The sequence below is a fragment of the Phacochoerus africanus genome, chromosome 3, assembly GCF_016906955.1.
Source record: "Phacochoerus africanus isolate WHEZ1 chromosome 3, ROS_Pafr_v1, whole genome shotgun sequence".
Taxonomy (NCBI): domain Eukaryota; kingdom Metazoa; phylum Chordata; class Mammalia; order Artiodactyla; family Suidae; genus Phacochoerus; species Phacochoerus africanus.
This window is the reverse complement of record NC_062546.1, coordinates 83055408-83073176: the sequence shown is the minus strand read 5'-3', so window position 1 is coordinate 83073176 and position 17769 is coordinate 83055408. Positions and strand designations below refer to the sequence as shown.

At 39.4% G+C, this 17769-nt stretch overlaps 1 protein-coding gene across 4 annotated transcripts in view; it reads right to left on the bottom strand.

The window, feature by feature from the left end:
* Window positions 1-17769, bottom strand: part of NCKAP5 (NCK associated protein 5) — a 1086741-nt gene that overhangs the window by 823048 nt on the left and 245924 nt on the right. Inside the window, exon 1 of one of the 4 annotated variants that reach the window (XM_047772076.1) lies at window positions 2465-3073. The exons of the other annotated variants lie outside the window; for them this stretch is intronic. Within the exon in view, the coding sequence (XP_047628032.1) occupies window positions 2465-2512 (48 nt within the window). The 5' untranslated portion in view covers window positions 2513-3073. Of the gene's footprint in view, window positions 1-2464; window positions 3074-17769 lie in introns of those variants that run through there. 4 annotated transcript variants of the gene reach the window in all.

The window sequence follows — 17769 nt, the reverse complement described above, 5'->3', positions numbered from 1 at the left end:
TCAATTATACTTTAATTAAAAATATATTAAAAAACTGTTTTAGCATAGTAATAAAGAGATGGGAATTTTTACCCCTAGAAGGAATTCATGCTGAGGACGTATTTGGTCACAATGAAAGAAAAGAAAACTTGTCCCCTCAGAATACCAACTCAGGAAAAAGCCTTAAAAATGAAGGTAAAATAAAGGACCCTTTCAGCCAAAAACTGAGAGGTTTTGTCACAAGCAGATCTAAGACGTAAGATCTAAGATGTAAGATGTACACAAGCCAGGTAGAGGCGGCTGTTTAGAGTCCCCTGCCTTTTAAGTTTGTCATTGGTTGGAACACAGCTTCGGTCCATAATGCAGCTGTTGGAATCAGAATCCTGAACTGGGAAGGTGTTATGCAACTCTAGAATGTTAGAGGCAAAAAGACCAACTAAGCATATTTCATTCAATATCCACCCCCCCTTTTTTTAGGGCTGCAGGTGTGACATATGGAAGTTCCCAGGCTAGGGGTCAAATCAGAGCTGCAGCTGCTGGCCTATACCACAGCCACAGCAATGCAAAATCTGAGCCGCATTTGCAATCTACACCACAGCTCCTTAATCCACTGAGTGAGGCCAGGGATCAAACCCACACCCTCATGGATACTAGTTGGGTTTGTTACCACTGAGCCACAACAGAAATTCAACCTCTATTTTCCAAATAGGAAAAAGAAGGTCAGGGAAATGGCGACAAACTAAGAATAATACACTTAGTAGGGAGATAAGGCTGGAATTGGCCCCACTTAGCTCCATTGGGGAAATGTTGCAGTCACCAAGTAACAAAATTTACCCCATTTGAAAGGCCACAGACTTGATCTCCACTAAGGTAAATATGGTTCCTACTCATATTTCATCTGCCCAGCAAAGTGCATTTTTTTTTAAATTTAAAATTAATTGCCTTGACGATTTAGAAGCCATTGTCAGGTGAACTCATTTACCTATTTGAGCACAATCAGTAGGAGTTCTAGTGTTTTCTATCCCTTTGAGATAGGATGGTACACTCCAGTTCGCTGTGGTCACCACTGCTCCCTAATGTCACCCATGACACGAGGCCATAGGTGATTCAGAATGAATCATCATGCTCACACAATTGCTTATCTTAATCATCTATTTCATTCACTTGTCTTATTTTCCTGGGCCATTGGAACATTTGGTTTTGCAATCCCTTCCTTTCCACATGCTGCTTCTATTTTCCTAATTAGTTATCATAATAATTTCTGCAAAGAGTCAACAAACAAGAAGCCTGTATGGATGGCACATTCTTAGTCCTATAGTGATTGTGGGTAGAGAGAACTCAATACACACACACAAATCTGTGGATATCTTAAAAAACAATTGAAAAATACACTTCAAATGGTTGAATATTATGGTATGCGAATTACATTTCAATAAAAAGTTATTTTAAAAATATAAAATAAAATAAGCCTTTTGAAATTGGGAAAGTGGAACTCACATTTTGAAAGGATCTGCTATGGGCCAGGCAGACTCAAGTGTGTGTGTGCGTGTATGTGTAATTTCATCCAAGCCTCATAGCAGCCTGCCAGTAGGTTTCATTCTGCCCATTTCACAGGTGAAGATATCGAGGCTCACAGAGCTCAAGCTAACTTAACTAGTCACTTCTTAAGCTGAGATTTGTAACCCACATCACTCATATAGCATTTTCTCCTCTAAAAGACAAGAAAATAAATAGAAACTATTTGCCTTTGGCTTTTTCTGATTGCTGCATGTTAACTCCTTGATTATGAGCAGGAGATCAGATTTCCTTTTCTTAAAAGCTAACCTGAAATATGCCAGCTGATTAGACAGTCTTTCTGAAGTCAAATGGGGCCTTTTTTCTCAAGGTGACATGTGTTCTTTTCTAAATGCAGAGCTGGACCTGCCATTTCTCTGCCTGCTGTCTGTTGGCATTTTTCTCACTTGCCCAATATTCTCCTTGAACTCACCTCAGCTTTCTCCCTCATTCGATATTAGAGCTAAATGCCTATGGTCTCTCCCTCTCCCTCCCTAAATGCCTATGGTCTCTCCCTCTCCCACCCCTGCCTAGATAAAGCAGCATTCAGGTAGCACTAAATTTGTTTATGACCTCCACATTCTACTGCTATGCATGCCTCTAACTACTAGCATCAAAGAGTACTCATAAATGAATTTGTATGGACAAATTCCTCCACTAAGCATTCAGAACATGTGTGCACCTGCATCCAACCCAATCATTCCAGAGCTTATGTTCAAGCACTAATCTTTGGGGAGTAAGGTGGGTGCAGGGGGACAGCCTCAAATAAAACTCAGGCTCCTTGCCTTTTATGAGGATTGGACTGAGATGTGTATGAATGGGCAGCTAGCAGAAAGCATCTGGGATGTAGCTATATCCATGCCACAGGCACCAAGTCTGCATTTACTCACATCACAATCCATTAGCTTCCCAACTGGGCTCCAGTTCTTACCTCTGCTGAAGCAGAAACCTTCACCAGTGAGTGACCTCGCTGGGCCATCAGGATCACTGTGGATGCTCAGCGTGGCCTGGTATAGACTCAGCTCTCTGATCTGACAGCCATGGTCAGCTCTTTCTTCCTTCTTTCTAACAGTGCTGGTATGCTTCCTCCTGCTTGTCAATATTTAACCATCCTGTCAAGTTACATTACATCACCTGTACTAAATCTCACCCCTAGAGTGCCTACGCTCTTCCGTTCAACCCAACTAACCTGGATCAAGTGCCTTCCATTCCTCCAATTCTTTCAATGTGTACCGAGCGTCTATTGAATTTGGCAATGGTTATGGAGAAATGCAAGATCTGATCCCCAGATGGGCAATCCAATGTGTTTTGTGCCATGAAGCTGGAGCACGGAGGTGGGGTGGGGTGAAGGGTCTCCCATTCTAGGACCAGGGACTTTCCAAAGATGCTAATACTGAGAGTGAAATCCCTAATGGGCCAAGCTAGATCTGAAAAAACACAGGAGGACAAATACAAGGCCTCTGTCCTTGAGGAGCTTAAACTCAATACAGGGAGGGCACTACCAGTCTGCAGAGGAGCAAGCTTACTTACATAAGGGCCACAGGCAAGGTGCAGAATATTAAACCAGAGGGTAGCCATTTCTCAACTTTTCTTAGAGAGTTATATTATTTTTCTAGTTATTTATTTATTTCCTTTTTAGAGATGCTCCTGAGGATATGGAAGTTCCCAGGCTGGGGGGCAAATTGGAGCTTTGGCTACCAGGCTACACCACAGCCACAGCCACACCAGATCTGAGCTGTATCTGTGACTTACACCACAGCTGTGGCAACACTGGATGCTTAACTCACTGAATGAGGCTGGGATCGAACTCGCATCCTCATGAACACTAACCTGCTGAGGCACAACAGGAACTCCTATATTAAGGTTATGATGTGTTATTTTGATATATTTATAGTATACTACGATTTATGGCATATTATGACTGATAATTAGCACCTTTGTCAATTCACCTAATTCTTTAAGTGGTTGGAAATACAAAGATCTAGTCTTTTAGCAAGTTTGATGATTATAATACAATATTGTTGCCTATGTTCACTAGAGTGTCCATGAGCTCTCTAGGATGCACTTGTCACTGGGTTCATGTTTGTACCATTAAACAACATCAGTCCTAACCAGCTATTTCTGAGACTAAACATTTGAATGAAAATGTCTAAGCAGAGAAAGCTGGCTATAACCTATAGATCCCTTGGTGTTACACATATGGATGACTGCTCAGATCTTTCAAAGAGCAGATAAATCTAGTGAGTAAAGGAGATTGCCTAGGACCCATTTTTAAGGCCAGAGTGAAAAGAATTTGGTTAATGGAGTACTATTTTTCACTGGTCAAAGGAATGAATCTGGGACAAAAGGGCTTGGCCTCAGGTAAACAGGGATTTACTACTACATATACTTCTAACCCTGCCGCAACTTTTCCAAAGTAAAAATAGCAAAAATTCCTGCCATTTACTGAACAGTTGATGGCTCTTTTAAATACTATAGATTTAGAGAGCTCCTGGGCAATAGGAAGCTGTGGTCTTTCACCCTGTCTGTGATCAAAAGGCTCAAAAGCTACTCACTTTAGGAGTTTTTTTCAATGTTTGAGTTTACCACCAAAGCACAGTGCTCAGATCAGCCCACATAATCTCCTTTCTCCCAAAACTCACTTCAGCTTCATGTCTCAGAGAACAAAGCCCACCATTTATGTGCGAACAGTCAAAAGACCCCCACCACTGGGAGCCTAAGAGACTGCCATGGCAAGTGTCAGAATATTTGAATTGCAAAGCACAGCCCCAGGGATCTCAATACAACTAATTTGGGATGGGTTCCAAGCTCAAGAGCATCTCGGCATGGAAGCGGCCCTCATAGTCACTTTCTCAGGCAATTTTCCAGTTCCACATGTACACTTCCCCAAGTGTTTCTAAAGCGAACATTTATAGCCTGTTGCAGTATTTGACTACAAGGTATTTAAGGTTTTGACAAATACTAACTGACATTGCCACCATTCCAATGAAAACTGATGACCCTGAACTAACGCTCGTGACTTGGTATGGCCAAAGACATTTTTTTGGTCTGTCAACGACATTCAGCAGATACTGCTCCAGACCCCTCCTTTGCATCCTAGAAACACAGTGGTTTGATTTCAGTCATTAATAAATCCACATTGCAAGAGGAATCATTCCCAAACTGAAGTTTTTATCACACTTAAGCTAGCTTTTTAAAAAAAAAAAAAAAAAAAAGCTAAGATTTTTTCAGAATCTTTTTCCTTAATAATACATAGCACACTTGGCATTCGGAATATTATACATTATTAATGGAACAGTTGTTACTACTAATTGCCCAATGCCCAGGGATTTCTGGACCCAATTAGGATGGATTTATGCCATTTTTCTTGTAATCCCACTAGAAGGACAAGGTCCTGTATGACCTTTGTTTTCATTTCTTTAGCTTTTAATGGATGTATCCATGGCATATGGAAGTTGCTGGTCCAGGAACTGAATGTGAACTGCAGCTGCAACCTATGCTACAGCAGCAGCAATGCCAGATCCTTTAACCCACTGTGTCAGGCTGAGGATGGACCCACACCACTGCAGTCAGATTCTTAGCCTAGTGGGCCACAAGGGGAACTACAACCTTTGTTTTTAAAGGTAATTTTAGTAAATGATAGCAAATGTGAGGTACATTTTTCAAATGATAGCATTAATATCATAGGTGTTAAGATAACTAACTACCATCCCACGAACAATAATCAGCAAGTTTGAATGACATTCCTAAGATGTCATTTATGAAGAACTTCATTTTTCAAAAGACAGAATATTTAAAATGGACTCTGCTTACCTCTTATGCACCCAGCTTCATAAAACAGAAGAAGAAAAGGGTTGGGGGGGGGGGTTTGTTTTTAATGAGTCATCCTGAAGTTCCAAAATGAAACTCATTGCAACTCATTGCCCCAAAACCAATTTAACTGTCTTCTATTTTAGAAAGAAGATGTGATTATGTATTCATCGTGAATATAGACAAAGAACTGGAAGCCTCACTATGTGACCCTGGGCAAGACACTTTATCTCTGTGATGAGGAGCAAGGTCTGCCTACTCCTTATGGGAGGTAATTAAGGAAAGGTGATTGGTTATTGAAGGTACACATGGGCCTCAAGTATGGCAGGCAGTACTGGACCTTTTAATACTCAGGAAACACAGGACATATTCAAGGTCACAGAAGAGTTCTTCTCAGTTGCTATGAACTGTCCCAGTTTGCCCAGAACTGGAGGTGGGGGAAGCACTCCCAACAAGCATCACTCTGCATGCTAACACCAGAAAAGTCCTGGAAGGTCATAGGTCAGCAACTCAATTCACTATTACTCAGTTCATATTAGAATTCCATCCTGGGAACTGACTTCATATTATATGATCAATTATTTTGCATCTTGTCTGAACCCACAAATTTAGATTCTTCAACCTTCAGTTGACTTTTTGAAGTAAACATTTAAGCCAGGCCTAAGAAATAATATGGATACTCAAGGTGGGTGAAAAGTTTGAAGTAAAAAAAAATGAAATGTATCCATCAATTATAGAGATTTTCTTTTTTGAGAGGTTCAGAAACTTAAGTCCAAAAGCAAAATTGAAAAAAAAAAAATCCAGAAGGTCTTTATAACCTTGCTACTGCTCCAGGTGTGTCCACAGCTTAGCAATACTGCCATCAACAGAGTTTGTTAGAAACGTACAAACCTGGTACAAACCACTTCAGACCTGCATCAGAATATGCATTTCTCTCTCTCCCTCTCTCTCTCTCTCTTTTTTTTTTTTTTTTTTTGGCTGCGTTGAGGCACATGGAGTTTCAGGGCCAGGGCTCTGATCTGAGGCGCAGTTGCGACCTAAGCTATAGCTGGGGCAAAGCTGGATACTTTAACCCACTGGGTTGTGCCAGGATTGAACCTGCATCCTGGTGCTGCAGAGATGCTGCAGATCCTGATGTGCCACAGTGGGACTCCTTCAGAATCTCCATTTCTCTAAGGTCCCTGGGTCTCTGAGGCCATGACAGTTGAGAAGCCCTGTTTTAGGATTTGTTTAAGCCCTGTTTTAGGAGTTGTTTAACCTCTATAAAAATGTTTGATAGAGTTATAAAAATAAAAACATTCCTTCAACTCAAAGCATTTTGGTGAAGGAAATGAAAGGCATTACAGTAATTTATGCTTTCTGTGCCTTGTGAATTTCAGCTTCATAGTTGAGGAGGCCATAACATGCAGTTAAATTCTGAATGAGGCCAATGATTCAATGGTTTTCCTACAAAGAAGCCTGTAGTATGCAAGGATCCACTTCAAAAGGTAGAGTGGGGTGGGGAGAGGGGAGAGTCCCCCTGCACAGTGACCATGCTCTGTTCCTGGCATCTCCCTGAGTAGGGGATCAAGCCTTGGATGAAGCCTAGGTTTTAGGTTTAAATGGAGAGACCAGTGGGAAGGGGAAGAATGCAGAAAGAGCAAGCTTCTGACATATAGGTCAAGAGGTCTATTTTGGAGAGAGAGGCTTGGGGCACCTAGCAAACAGCCACATGGGGATGAACTTGCTATTTGGATGTACTAGTCTGGGACTAAGCAAGTTACAAAAGAGTATATATAGGCTTTCTTATGAAATAATTTGGGAGCCGTCAGCATAGGTACTGCATGAGATAATGAGGGGATGAAGGATCTTATGGAAGACAGTCTTCCAGGCCTAGATGGCGGAGGAAACAAATGCCCTTCAGCAAAAAGGAAGAAGGAAGGCAAAGCAAAACTAAAGTTAAAGCCAAAGTAAAACCTAATAAAACAAGTGCGATAGGAGTTCCTGTCGTGGCTCAGTGGTAAACAATCTGACTAGTATCCACAAGCATGTGGGTTCGCTACCTGGCCTGGCTCAGTGGGTTAAGGATCCGGTGTTGCTATGAGTTGTGGTGTGGGTTACAGATGTGGCTTGGATCATGAGTTGATGTGGCTGTGGTGTAGGCCAGCAGCTGTAGCTCCAATTCAACCCCTTGCCTGGGAACTTACATATGCCTATGGTGCGGCCCTAAAAAGACAAGTAAATAAATAAAAAATAAAATAAAAAAAAACAAGTCTGATAAGTAAAGAATAACTTGAAGTGAAATCTAAACAGATGACAATATAACAGAGCAAACTGCAATAATATAAAGGTTTAAAAATTTTGCTTCACAAAATAGAAGATGAATATTGCAACAGCAAATAAAACAGGAGTCCGAATCCAAAGTTCTAAGTAATTCAAATGGGGAGCCAGGATAGTAAATACAAAGTTTTATTTGTGTATATACATATGGATATTTGGTACCTTATGAACAGGAAATACGTACCCTTCTTTTTCCCAATGGGACATAAATTTACAGAAAATGATTAGGTATGTGTCCGAAAAGAAGACACCAAAATTCTTTGAAGTGAATGAAGAAAGGAAAAAACAAGAAAAAGAAAGAAAGAAAGAAAGAAAGGAGGGAGGGAGGAAGGAAGGAAAGAAGGAAAGAAGGGAACCATAAAGTTCTAAGTGCCTGTCAAAAAATAGTCTTCTGAGAGTGTCTGGTGTGGCATATTGGGTTAAGAATCCAACTGCAGCAGCTCTGGTGCATGGGAAGGTGAGAGTTTCATCTAGCACCCTGTGCAGTGCTTTATAGGATCCACTGTTAGCACAACTATGACACTGCAGCTACAGCTCAGATACAATCCCTGGCTGGGGGAACTTCCATATGCTGCAGGTGTGGCCATTAAAAACAAACAAACAAACAAACAAAACAAAAGTCTTCTAACTAAACCAAGCATCAAAAATGCAATAAAAATACAAAGTTCAAGCTATTTAGACATAAATGTAACAATCAAGAATGCTTTATTCCTAACAAAACTGGGATGATGCTGAATTCACAAGAAAATGTATAGCTTTAAATGCTTTTATTTAAGAAAAAGGAGATAATTAACTACTCAACCTAAGGAATTAAGGAACCTAACAAAATAAATTTAAAGAAAAGAAGGATCAGAAAACAAAAGTAAAATAAATTGGCTAGTGACCACTTTATATATTAGCTGATTCTATAAACGTTTACTGAGCAGTGCCTAGGAGCTGTTTTTTGTTGTTGTCTGTTTGGTTTTTGCTACTCCTCTGGATTCAGTGAATGTGGCAGGAAAGGATACACAACAATAAATAGATCAAAAAACTTAATGGATGAATAACTGATGTACATATTCCATCCTCAGTGAGAAGAAGCATAACTCCCTACTCCTTAAGTACAATATGGAAACTTTACTTTGGGGAAAAGGGAAAACACTAATCAGCAACATTATCAAGAAGAACATCAACAGTGATAAATCCTGTTGATAGTGTGTAGCTTTGATATGATGTGGTGAAAATGGCCCATCACCACTCTGGGGTTCCTCCCCAAATGCCATAACCCCAGTGTCATCATGAGAGAAAAATCAGACAAGTTTCAAGAGAAGAGGATCCTATAAATTACCTGACTGGTACTCTGCAAAGTTACCAAAAACAAGACTGAGAAACTGTGGTAGCTGAAAGGGGTCCTAAAGAGTCATGGCAAACAACCAAAGGTCAGTGCAGTATCCTGGATGGGATCTTGCAACAGAAAAAGAACATTAGGTCAAACTAAGGAAATGTGAATCAAGGATGATCTTTAGTTAATAATAATACCTTATTAATGGAGACCAACTAGAGGAGGAAACTGGATGTGGAGTATATGGGAATTCTTTGTGCTAGTTTCTCATGTTTTTCTGTAAATCTAAAACGGTGCTAACAAATAAAGTCTATTGGAAATTTTAAAAATAAATAAGTGATTTCAGATAGTGACACAAATTGTAAAGACTGTTGGAGTTCTCAGTGGCACAGTGAATTAAGAATCTGGTGTTGCCACTGCAGTAGCTCAGGTCACCGCAGTGGTGTGGGTTTGACCAGGGCCCAGGGAACTTCCACATTCTGTGAGCATGCTCAAACAAGCAAACAAACAAACAAAGGAATTTAAAACAGGGTAATACAACAGATGTGCATGTGGAGGAAGGGGGATCAGCAAAGTTTCGTCTGAGGCATTGAGCTAAGACTCTCAGAATGAGGGAGGGTGCGCCTTGTGAATATCTTAGGGTAGATGTTCCAGACAGAGGGACAACATCAGAATGAAAAACCAAGCAAGCAAACAAAGGAGCAATTACACTGAAAGCTGGTTATTCAAAAAGACAAACAAAGTAAGCAACACTGGCATCCTGAGGAAAGAAAAAAAGGAAAAGTACATAATACAGAGACAAAGAAATAAGACAATGAATAGGGAAATAATTTGAAAAAATGAGAAGATTATGTACAATTCACTGACATTGCCTTGGGAACTGAACACTTTTCAAGCAAAATATAGATGAGTAAAAGTAATAAGACTGGAGAAAACAAAATGAAAATATTGCTACAGACCTATTTTAAAGTAAGCAAAGAAATGGTTGAATTTCACCAAATTTTAAGTAATAGATAATTATTATTTAATTTAAATTGTCTCAGAAAAAGAAAAAAAGTGAAAAACTTTATAATTAACTGTATTATAAAGACAGTGTAAAGACAGTATATCCTAATACTGAAGTCTAATAGACCTAGCATAGAAAAAGAACTCTAATTTTATTTATAAAAGTAAATGTATTAAATAGAATGTTAGCCCATTGTATTCAGTCTTATAATAAACTATGACCAAGTATAGTTTATTTTAGTTGTATAAGGATGAGGCAACCTTAAAAAAATCTATCAACTTATATTAACAAATTAAAATAAAAATATATGATTATATCATTATCTGCAGAAAATCATTTGCTACATTTTTGCAAGAATTCTTGACTTTAAGTAAAAGAAATATCAGCAGAAGCTTCCTAAGCATGAGAAAGTATTGACCAGAAACCAAAACAAAACGTATTCATATTGAAGTCATAAATAAGGATGTCCCCTATCATTGCTACACTTTTCAACATTGTTTTAGAGTAGCTAGCTGATGCAATAAGATGTAAAAATGAAATACATAGACAAATATTGGAAAATACTATTTAAAAGCAATAATTATTCATGAAATTTTATATATATGGAACATTTAAGAAATATAAAAAATCTCTTAAACAGTTCAGAGACTTTATTGAGATATGTGAAAATAAGATAGATATAAACAAACAGTAGTGCTATTTATACTCTACACTAATCAGAAAGAAAATTAAAATAAAAATATCAAATTTTTTTTGAGAAAGAGAGAAAAAAAATACCTGACTATACATCATGATTTGATTCATCACGGAAATAGTGTTATTTGTAGGGGTCCATAAATCCAGGTATCCAGGACTGCTGAGGTGCCCAGGTACCAAAGGGATATAGAAGAAACTAGTACTGCCTTTGGTAGAACCTCAGAATATTGAAATCATAATTCCCCAGAAAACAAATATCAACAGAACCCAGTTCTTCTGCTAAATCGGTCAGTCCCACTGCCCATAGTTTTCCATGATTAAACGGGCCATTCCCAGTTGTCTCCAGAGGTGCCATGTACTTCAGTGTAGAATTAATTACTATGTATTGAGGGGACACGTTAACTACCTCCCTCTCCCATCTCTGGCCTTTTGGAAGCTGCTGGGAAGATAATGATCTATTTCCAAGAGACACAGCTCCAAAGCCCTGAAGGCTGCCTCTTTGATTGGCCTTTTTATTTCACTTACTCATTCTTAGAGAAAACATTCTGAAGTTGTTGAAAAGATCATTTGAGATCTCTGCAGTGGTCAAAACCAACATGTTGTAGAGTTCCTGTAGTTGTTCAGCAGTTAACGAACCTGACTAGCATCCATGAGCACACAAGTTCCATCCTTGGCCTCAATCAGTGGGTTAAGGATCTGGCGTTGCCGTGAACTGTGGTGTAGGTCACAGATGAAGCTTGGATCTGGTGTTGCTGTGGCTGTGGTAGAGGCTGGAAGCTGTAGTTCCGATTGGACCCCTAGCCTGGGAACTTCCATATGCTTCTGGTGCAGCCCTAAAAAGACAAAAAGACCAAAAAAAGAAAAAGGAAAAAAAAAAAGAAAAAGAAAAACAACCTGTTGCTTTACAATGCCCAAATCAGTGCAGAGATCCAGAGAATCTGGGTAACCTGCTTTGTGAGAGGTCTTTTCCATTGCAGACAAAGGTTTGTATTTTGTACAAAAAGGAGAGGATTCTTTTATTTTGTTTCTTAGCAATTCTACCTAAACCTCAGAAGCAAAGCTTTCTTCATGACACTGATATCAAGCAGGGAGAGGGGCTGGATGGATGCTAATAAAGAAGAAAGTGAGGGGGAAAAACAATTTCCTTTATTACTAAAACAAGGGAAAAGTTGCCCATGCAAATGAGGAAAAGAATCAAATCCATTTATGTGAAAATAAAAAATAAGAAAGCCCAACTCAAGAACCCAGGGGTTATTAGTGATCCATAACTTTGTAAAATCATTGATATAAGAGAGGATTTATATCATTAATATAAGAAGGAGAAATAAATGTGTCTCTCTCTGAAACAGACACATGTGCCAACCACCTGAATCAGATAAATATCCAAATCATGGAATCTATCATTACATCATTCTTTAATGTTTGCTTCAATATCTTAAAATTACCTTAAAAAATGAATTTTCTTTAAGTGGCCTAACGTGGCCCTTTGTCACAGCAAGAGCTCATTAAACTTTGAAAAGGGAACATCACAGTTTACAGTTGAACTGCACGGCTAATACCACCACATTATCTGGATCATGCAACAAAACTAGCATCATTACAGTTTCATGAGATACAATAAAAATCGCTCATTAATTATTCATATGTTGTTTCTAGTACACAGGATTTAAAAAATATACACAAGAGAAGCAGAAATGCTGTTACCCTAAACATTTAGTTATGTCAACAAAAGACTAAGCTGAGCTTAAAAACATTGGATTTCAGATTTCCTAACAGCATTGACAGCTTGAGTGCTTTGAGAATTCCACACCGCCCTTCTCACAGGCTGCTCAGATGTTCCCATTGCCTGTCATTGCTATTAAGCCAGGGAGAAAGACAACATCAAGATTACCATTCTAACAGAGATGTCAGACTATAGTGCTGTACATCTGAAACTTGTATAATAAATAAGAAAAAAAATAAACAAAAAAAAGATTACCATCCCATACAAGTACCTAAATCAGCTCCAAATACAATTCTGTCAAGTGGTAGGTTAGGGCCAGTTTTCCAACTGGCCCCTCTAGATACCTGCCCATGAAAGGGGTCTGTTAATTTCACCAATATCTAACTCCCCTGACAGCTCAGTAGCAAATGGTAATTATTTGTTCATCAGTGCAGTCTCAGAACCTGGAACAAGGCCTGGCACATAAAAGACAATAGACACTCAATGTTGAATGGATCAGATGATAAGAATCTTTCCACTTTGCGCATCTGTAAAATGGCGATATTATCATTTCTGTAACTATTTTTACACTGTTTCTTCTTTCATCATAGTGTTTTAAACACTGTGGTGATTGACCCCTTTATTCCTGGAATTTCCCTACATGCTGAATTCTCAAAAGGAGAATTGATGGTCCAAAGAATGAGAATAATTTTATGACCTCTGGCATATAGGGCCAAATGGCTTCCATGAACAATAGCACAATAAACATGGAAAAATAAATTTTACCACTTACCCATGAAGATTAGCTATTAAAGTTTCTTAAAAGAGTAGCGAGCTTAAGGTGAAAATGAAATGCTATTGAATATTTTGCTGTAACACTAGAATGCTATTAATTTGGTAAATTGAACATTTTTCTCTAACTCATCATAGTTCTTTTTTTTGTCCATTAATTGAGGAATGACCAGCCTAGGGCCCCACTCTGTGTATGGGAGCCTTTCTCAGACACCTAAAGAAACTTTGGCACTTCTTTGACAATTTGATCCTTTGGATATTCCTTTTCAAGAGAACAAAAGGAGCCTTAAAAGCCAAAGTTGTCTCCTGGCCAGAGATCTCTTTACTAAATAGACTTACATGATAGACTAGGAGCCCCTAAGATTATTGATATGTGTGCAAATAAACACTTTTGGAAGTTTTCACTCTGGAAAACTCAGTGAGTTATTTTGTAGAGGCAGGCCAGTTTCCTGAGCCCGTAAAGGATAGCCTAGGTAAGTCATAGGCAGGGACCAGCCCACACAAAGAAATCCTATACCTACACAAGTTTCAGTGGCAATACAATTGAAAGCTGTCACCAAATCCTGTTATCTGTCTGGGTAGAAAAGTGCTCAACAACACACTGATAGCCCAGAAGGTAGGGAATTGAATTAAGGCCAACAAAAGCCTTTGAGTAAATGACAGATTCAAGATAATAGTGCAGTGATAAAATAAAACTTTCCCAGAAACCCAAGTCTTAATAAAATTGCTCTAAGTGCTTTGGGGATACTGGTCTATCTAACTTCTTTATGTTTCTACAGCTCAAAGATTTGGGGTTTGGGAAACAGGCGCATTCATGGATGGGAATCCAGGGAACTCACAACAGGGGTCAAGGTAGAATCTGGTTTTTACAGTCCAGCAAAGGTTGATCTTTTTGTCTAAATATTCTGAAACAAAGCATTCACTCATTGTTCTAGATGCTCGTTGCTTAAATGCTTGGAATGAAAGAAAGATTCCAAGAATACCTGTAAAAATACTTTAAGTTTAAATGTTAAAATTTCTTAAAGATAACCTCAGGCATGCATGGTAAGCTAAATGTTTACTCTTCCTTTCATTCTGTGTGTCTGGGCGATGCTTAATAGAGAGAGTATCTTCAAAATGTTCCTTTTCAAGAATCATTTGCATAGAGAGTTAAATGTCAAACACATATAAACCAACAACCACATTCTGTAATTTCTTTTTTTTCTTTCTTTTTGCTTTTTAGGGCCTCACCCATGGCATGTGGAGGTTCCCAGGCTAGGGGTCGAATCAGAGCTGTAGCTGCCAGCCTACGCCACAGCCACAGCAACATCAGATCTGAGCCGAGTCTGTGACCTACACCACAGCTCATGGCAAGGCTAATTCCCTAAACCACTGAGCAAGGCCAGGGATCGAATCCGCAACCTCATGGTTCCTAGTTGGATTCATTTTCACTGGGGCACAACGGGAACTCCGTATAAGTTAATTTCAAGGGGAGTTTTCCTTTTGTCCTCCATTGGCAATCATAGAGGGGTGGAGAAGAGAAAGTAAAGCCTAGTGGTTAGGAGCAAAGACTGGAGATGGACAGCCTTGTTCTAATGCCAGTTCAGCCTTTATTAGCTGTATGATACGGGATGTGGCACTAAATTCTATATTCCTGTTTCCTCATCTGCAACATGGGGTTGCTCATGACAATATCGACTTCACAGTGTTATTGTGATATTGAAGTGAGTTAAATATGTAAGAACACTCTGAATAGTGCCCAACATGAGAACCATAGACTTTCCAATATGAGATCATGGACATCTTAAGAGCATAGTTTATATAAGGCTATTCTCTAGAACCCAACATCACTCTGGCACATAGTAGGTGATTCATGAACAATTGATGAAAATAGTTAACAAAGGTTGACTATAAAGCATTTTCTACCAGGATTTCTTGAAAGGACAGAATTTCCTTGTATCTTCAAAGCCTGATAATTCAACACAGGACTGATAATACAGGCACCTTTCAGAAAAAATTCCAGGGTGCAGGGTGCACACATCTGAATGCATCAGCAGATTGAATTAGAAGAGAGCAATGGACAGTATTAGATAAAAGACAGTGAGAGTCTTGACACAAATCTAAATGACTGAATTAATGCAAGTACTATTTTCTTGGCAAAGCCCTGGCCTGCCCTTCTACTCTTTACTGATAAAGCCATGACTACTACACCATCTGGAATGGGTCAAGATGAAGTGGAGATTCTGATCTCATCCTTAATTACTTCTTCATTCAAGTGGGGGTTGGAGGGTGGGTAGGAAAGTTTTAGGGAAGGATTTTTAAATGACACAGATTCACTAATAAAATGCTCAGGAGCTGATTTAGGCCTTTTTAATCTGCAAGACATCTGAGAAAACACAATGTCTGTAACGACTCCTTATCCTGGAAAATCCCAGAGTCGTTTCAATTTTTTTTTTTTTTAATCCATGTACTTAGTAGTCACATCACTCACCACTAAAATGCAGTTCTCATTTTTGGAGTCAAAGAAAGCTATGTGTTTAATAGGAACCGCAAGATAATAGGATGGCTAGACACAAAGCTCATATCATTGAAAATGGAGACAGACTGGATTTACCAAGGTGGAACATAGCCAGCTTCTATGGGGTTCATCATAATCTGGGTGTGGCATCACCAGTCTCCTCCTTGGATGGCAATGGGGTGAAAGAGTGGGTAAGAGATTAAGTGAGATAATGAGTGTGTGATTAAATGCACATATACAATTAAGTTAGAGAAGCTGCTGAGCTACAAAAGGTTTTGGTTTAAAGAGGCAGGGCCTTTCCCATTAATAAAATCTGGCAAAGAATGGATTTCCTTTTAGATGTGGCGAGTGGCCACCATATTGGAGCTACCATCTTGGACAATGAAGGCTAGATGAAGCCCTCTGACATCTCTATTCTTCTCTATCTCCTTTTTTCCAATAAATTTTATTGGAGTATAACTGACTTCTCTGTTTCCTTTTTCTTTTTTGGCTGCCCTGCAGCATATGGATTTCCTGAGCCAGGGATCTGAGCTGCAGTTGCAACCTACACTGCAACGCTGGATCCTTAACCCACTGTGGCAGGGGATCAAACCTGTGTCCCAGAGCTGCAGAGACATTACTGATCCTATTGAGCCACAGTAGGAACTCTCTCTGTTTCCTTTTTTTAATCTGCCACTTAATTATTGGTATTCTTCACTAGCTCCTGTTTCTGTGACTCTGCACACTTTCCACAACTATTTTGGGACACCTGACATTCTATATCACCAAAATGGAACTCTCCATCATCTCACGTAAAATAGCTACTCTTCATTAATGTGTTACTTCAGTTGTAGGCACTCCCCTTCACCCAGACTTCCAAGCAGGGAACCACTCTTGATAGATCACCTCCTTCCCTCCACTCCCATCCAACTGATTATCAATTCTTGCTACATTTATCATTCTCTTTCAAAAATTTTTTTTGAAATCCATCCACTACACCCATTTATTTAGAGCATACAACTACCACTGTATGCTCTAAATGATCAATTCTTTCTTTCCTTTATTTCAACTGATGTTCTTCTAGCTCAGGGAGTCTCACTTACGGCTGCATGTTAGAATCACATGGGGAGGTAAAAAATATGACCAGGGCTTGGATCCACCCAAAGAGATGTGGTTTTACTCAGGATGGTGCGGGGCCCAGATACTGGTATTTTGCAATGATCCTCACGTGACTTCTGTGGAATCAGACTTGGGAATCACTTTCCTTGCTCCTCTCTCTGGCTCTGGTTTTGTCTCCCCTACAGCAGCACCTGGCGGCTCCATTGACAATGTTCCTCTATCTACTCTGCTTACATGTCTTCAATGATTGCTCAGCATCTAGAAAGTGAAACGCAAATTCCTTAACTTTTTCTGGCCGCTCTATGCATGTCCTGACAATCTTTGCCTCACATCTTTTGCTCCAGTTTCTGTTAATTCTCCTCTGTCACCCTGCCGTTTCTTCCCTGGGCTCATGACCTCTTTTTACACAGCCTGCCGATCCTTAATGCTTCACCTTGTGAATGCCTACTCATCTTTAAGGACTCTGCTTCAGCATCCCCTTTCTGAGAGGCCTGTTTCATCCTAACCTGCTTGGGTACACTACTTCTCTGTGCATAGTACACCCTGTTCATATCTCTCTCGGTGCATCAGTAAGACATTATCAACATGGGTCCATACGCATGAAATGCCCACTCCCCTAGGAGCCAGTTTTCTCAGGACACTTGTGCCCTATTCCTCTTGTCCCCACTTAATTACTAATAGTGCCCCATTATATTCCCAAGAATGTCCTAACATGGATGGTAAATTGGTGGTCACCCTACCTGTGGGATCACTGGTGCTAGTAACATAGTTCTATTCTTTGTTGTAATCTTAATGCTCAATTCAGTTCCTAACTCTTGGTACAAGTTTATATGCTCAAAAAAATGAAGGAAGGAAGAAGGTTATTACATAACTGGCAAGCTACCTTATCTTCAGAAGCAACTTTTAAGGAGGGTCCTCTGAAAAACCCAAAATTTTATCTCAAAGAGATACATTTCATTTGTTACAGGATTATTCACAATAGACAAGGTATGAGA